The 5,025-nt window shown below is 44.0% G+C and overlaps 1 protein-coding gene across 1 annotated transcript; it reads right to left on the reverse strand.

Moving 5' to 3' along the window:
* Positions 1–2,013: 2,013 nt before the first annotated feature.
* aplnra (apelin receptor a) lies at positions 2,014–4,019 on the reverse strand. Its single transcript, XM_060930677.1, has one exon. It carries the CDS (start codon positions 3,831–3,833, stop codon positions 2,751–2,753), a length of 1,083 nt encoding a protein of 360 aa, XP_060786660.1. The 5' UTR covers positions 3,834–4,019; the 3' UTR covers positions 2,014–2,750.
* Between the last annotated feature and the right edge of the window lie 1,006 nt (positions 4,020–5,025).

Genomic DNA, 5,025 nt, shown 5'->3' on the forward strand with positions numbered 1-5,025 from the left:
AAAGCGTCAAGAAAAAAGGGTCATTTTCCTGCCTCGTTTTCCCCCCCTGACTTTACATTTATATTTCACTCATTTTTTAACAGCAAATGTTAAATGTAACCGATACCAAGAAGTCTCGCGTCTTAACTTCATTACAAATGTCTTTGTGTATAGAAGAGACCCAAAGGGACGTCTCAGCAATTTTAAAGAGTGTGTGTGTGTGTGTGTGTGTGTGTGTGTGTGTGTGTGTGTGTGTGTGTGTGTGTGTGTGTGTGTGTGTGCTTGCAGGACTTGATCTAAGAGGAAGACATGAGAGAATGGTTAAAACAAATGACAAAAATCCCCCCCACACAAAACTGCTTCTCATCTTCCACCTCTTTTGAATGCATTTCATATAAAATGTGTATTCTCAACGAGACCATCAATGACGGCGTAGCTCACTCCGGCCCCATCTAGTCCAGAAGGAACGATCTAAAGTGGGCCACCTTGCACAATAAATGTTGCAAGCTACAGTATATACACTATTTACAAGCTATATATAGAAGCAATATCCACCCTAGGAATACCGACCTATTTGCCAGAAAGAATCCAAAACGGCGAGGAATTGACCGAGAAGAAGCGATTTTTGTTGAACTGCAAGACATTAAGGCTTAATTAGTCCATAACTTCATTAATAATTGTAATCAAGCAAATGTGAGTAGAAGTTATATGCACCCTAGATACCCCTACCTTCATGCCAGAAAGAATCAAAATCGGTGAAGAATTGGAGGAGAAGAAGTGATTTGTGTGGAAACTGCTCGTTAGGGATTGATTAATTACTCCATATCTTCGTTATTAATTGCAATTATGCAAAATTGGGTAGAAGTTACTGTATATGCAGCCCAGACAGACGTACCTTCCTGCTAAAAAGAATAAAAATCTGTGAAGAATTTGGAAAAAAATAAGTGATTTTTTTTCTGAAATGTGGATGACGCATTAGCGCTGTCGCCTCACAGCAAGAAGGTCCGGGTTCGAGCCCCGTGGCCGGCGAGGGCCTTTCTGTGCAGAGTTTGCATGTTCTCCCCATGTCCGCGTGGGTTTCCTCCGGGTGCTCCGGTTTCCCCCACAGTCCAAAGACATGCAGGTTAGGTTAACTGGTGACTCTAAATTGACCGTAGGTGTGAATGTGAGTGTGAGTGTGAATGGTTGTCTGTGTCTATGTGTCAGCCCTGTGATGACCTGGCGACTTGTCCAGGGTGTACCCCGCCTTTCGCCCGTAGTCAGCTGGGATAGGCTCCAGCTTGCCTGCGACCCTGTAGAACAGGATAAAGCGGCTAGAGATAATGAGATGAGATGAGATGAGATGTGGATGATACCAAACGACACATAATGGCATAAACACATCACCTGTCGGCCAGATGAGCTAATAATCCGAAGAAAACAGGAAGAAAAGTCTGTTAATTGCTGATAAACAGTGAATAACAGTAAATTTGATCATTCTGTAACCTTGGGGGTTGGCTTAATATATAATTATGCATATTATATCATTAATACTAATCAGGCTAATTATCTAATTCAGGTTGGGGTGTTTTATGTCTGGCAAGAAAAACTACACACTGTCCATTTAATTACATGTGAACCAAATATTTTCCTCAGCTAAAAATAATAATAATAATAATAATAATAATAATAATAATAATAATAATAATTTAATTATAGTTATACCCCATTATTAATTCAACCTCTGTACGCTTGTGATAAATGTTTTTGCATATGTACGTGTCTGATAAATAACGAAACATTAACTGACAGTTCAACACACACCACACACACACAGGACATATAGATGTCCTTTATATGCACAAGACACGAATGTTTTCTTTGCTTCATCATATCTTTAATACAGTACAGTAGTTAGTTACAGAAAGATCAACTAAAATAAAAACATTTCACGAGCCCGCCTTTATCTGGAGTGCACCAACACCCTGACCCCCTCCTCCTCCTCCTCTGCCTCCTCCTCCCTCCAACCTTCCTCACCTCCCTCCCTTTCCAAGAGACATTTGTCAGCTGCCATCTGTCTGTCTGCCCCATCTCCTTCTCCTCCTTCTCCTCCTCCTGTGTCTCTGACCAGTCTTTAAACTATCTAATTAAGCTGCAACACCTTTGCTTTAGTTACTTGGCCCCCCTGCATACACAAACGCGCACACACACACCCTCATACATGCTTTGAAGCTTTCATCAGCAAACATACGAGCACAGCCAGGAAGAAGGGCTCATTCTGCAAACTCATACATTTATATCTTCATTTCACACAAGTGCTACAGATGCTAAACATGCTTTTGAAGTATGAAAATACTGTACAATTTGTTGTCTTAGACCAGTGTGTACACACACACACACACACACACTCAGAGATTCACATACATACAAGCCATAGGTATCTCTGTTATCGTCTCGGCGGAGTTGAAAATTGAAGCAAGATGCAAAAATAGTTTCTCCTCAAAATTCCTCCTCATCCACACACACTCATACACCATTATTCATACAGTAGAATACACAATCCTGGGAGTATTATTTACACACTGTACATATAACGGACTGTTTCTTGACAGAGACACAGAGAGAGACTCGAAAGTCCGTTATTTTTTCAGTCCAAATAATGTTCATGTTTGAGGCTCAGCCTGGACGAGTCAAGCCACCAGAATGGACCAGCCGTCTGGTCGCTCCTCACTTCTTCTCCTCTCACCTCCACTTTTTATCCTTCCCCTCGTCTCCTTCTGCCCTCCTCATCCTCACACTTTGGTGGCAAGCGAGTGCAACTCGGACTTCTGGGTCTGTGCGCTGAGTGTGGAAGAAGCAGAGCTGACATGACCGTGCACAACCTTCTTCAGGCTGAGCAGACAGAGGCAGCGCGAACGAAAACGCAGGTCAAAGAAGGCATAGAGGAACGGGTTGAGGCAACTGTTGATGTACGCCAGGCAGGTGGCATATGGGTGTGCCAGCAGCAGGAAGTGCAGGAAACCACAGGATGTTGGAGCCAACCCAAGGTATGACAGCGCGTCCATGCTCTTCAGCACATGAAAAGGTGTCCAACAGAGGGCAAACACCACCACCAGAGTGGTGATGATCTTCAGGAGGCGCCGCTTCTTCTGGTCCTCCTTGCGCAGGTGGCCAAAGTGGCGTGCCACCGTGCAGCCGATCAAGCAGTAGCACACAGTCATGGCCATAAAGGGGAGCAAGAAACCAAGAGCTGAGGATGACAAGCTCAAACCGGCAATCCAGAGTGACTCGTGGCGTTGATTCAGGGTCACCATGCGGAAGTCCATGGCACAGGTGGTACGGTTGCTGAACGCATCATCCAATGTGGTACGAAAGAGCAGAGTCGGTGCAGCGAGAGTTCCAGAAAGCAGCCAAATGGCGCCGAGCGATACCATCACGGTGCCTCGGGATCGAAGACGGTTGCTGCTCAGTGAGTGCACAATGGCTAGGTAGCGATCAAAGCTCAAACAGGTGAGGCAGAAGACACTGGCATACATGTTCACCAGCACTACGTAGCTGCTGATCTTGCAAAGCGCCACACCAAAAGGCCAGTGGTAACCAAGTGCCGTGTATGCAGCCCACAGTGGCAGGGTCACCACAAAGGTCAGGTCAGCCAAAGCCAGGTTGCCGATGTAGACATCTGCAGCACGGCGCTTGGACTTGGCCGAGCGCCACATGGTGAAGATGACCATCCCATTGCCAGACAGACCAAGGATGAAGATGAGCATGTAGAGGACAGGAATGAGTGAGTAGGATGGCTCCCACTCAGAGTAGTCACACACCGTCTCATTGTCTTCGTAATAATCGTAGCTGTCAGGGTATTCCGTGGGATCCATTGGATAAAGGTAAAGGTGTCTGGGTTCCACAGAGTTTTAAAAAAGTCCTGTTGGAAGAAGCGTTCCTTTAGTCCAGGTGTGCTTTTAAAGCTGCAGAACCAAAAGTTTTTGGTGTGCAAAAGGGCAACTTGTTGGCTTTCCTCTGTGAACAGAAGTGTTTCTGTGAAGTTCTGCACCATGCACACATGGACAGCAGGAGTGAGAGAGAGAGAGAGAGAGAGAGAGAGAGAGTGTGTTCAAGTGAAAGGGGGAGAGCCACCCAGCCTATTTAACCTCCGTCCCTTCCTCATCTCTCCATCTCCGCCCCTCAGACCCCCCTGTTTTTCTAAAGTACAGCCCCCTATATACCAGTAACCCACCCCCGAGCCTCTGAATCTCAGCCAGTGTGGAGTGGGCCAACACAGCAGGAATTAACTCTTGTTTTTCTTCTTAATGAAAAAGTAATGGCCTGCGCTTCTTTCGAGTCATGACGGCTGACCAAAGATCCGTGGGACTCTTTAATACACGCTGAAGCACTTGATTGCACTCTTAACTATTTTAGTGTCACCCAGGATTGGATTAAACGATCAAGATTATCATAAGAGTGTGGTTTTATTTCATTGGGTAATTTAAACTAGGCAGATTCAGATTTTAATCTTTTGGTGTTTTCTTCTTGTTGTTTTCTTTTAGAAATAAAATGAGGGACTCAGCAGGGCTGTTATTGTTATCTGTTGCTATTTGCTGAAACAAATGACTGAATGAATATCTGAGTCTTGGGTGTAAATGAGAAAAATGAATTCATGATGAATCAGTAATTAAATAAGTTAATAAATAAATATAGCAGTAAATTGAGGGCTCTGCTGAAGCCCACCTGGAGAGGTGAGAGCAGGTCATTATTTATAGGTCATTATTTATACTACATACAGTTTAGTATGAAAGTGTAATATCAGGTGGGAGCAGGTCATTATCTATACTACAAAGAGTTTAGTATGAAAGTGTAATATCAGGTGGGAGCAGGTCATTATCTATACTACATACTGTTTAGTATGAAAGTGTAATATCAGGTGGGAGCAGGTCATTATCTATACTACATACTGTTTAGTATGAAAGTGTAATATCAGGTGGGAGCAGGTCATTATCTATACTACATACAGTTTAGTATGAAAGTGTAATATCAGGTGGGAGCAGGTCATTATCTATACTACATACTGTT

This window comes from Neoarius graeffei, chromosome 10 (assembly GCF_027579695.1).
Source record: "Neoarius graeffei isolate fNeoGra1 chromosome 10, fNeoGra1.pri, whole genome shotgun sequence".
Taxonomy (NCBI): domain Eukaryota; kingdom Metazoa; phylum Chordata; class Actinopteri; order Siluriformes; family Ariidae; genus Neoarius; species Neoarius graeffei.

Excerpts from the sequence above, each read along its gene's own strand:
- aplnra (XM_060930677.1), bottom strand. The coding sequence starts at position 3,833 with ATGGATCCCACGGAATACCCTGACAGCTACGATTATTACGAAGACAAT.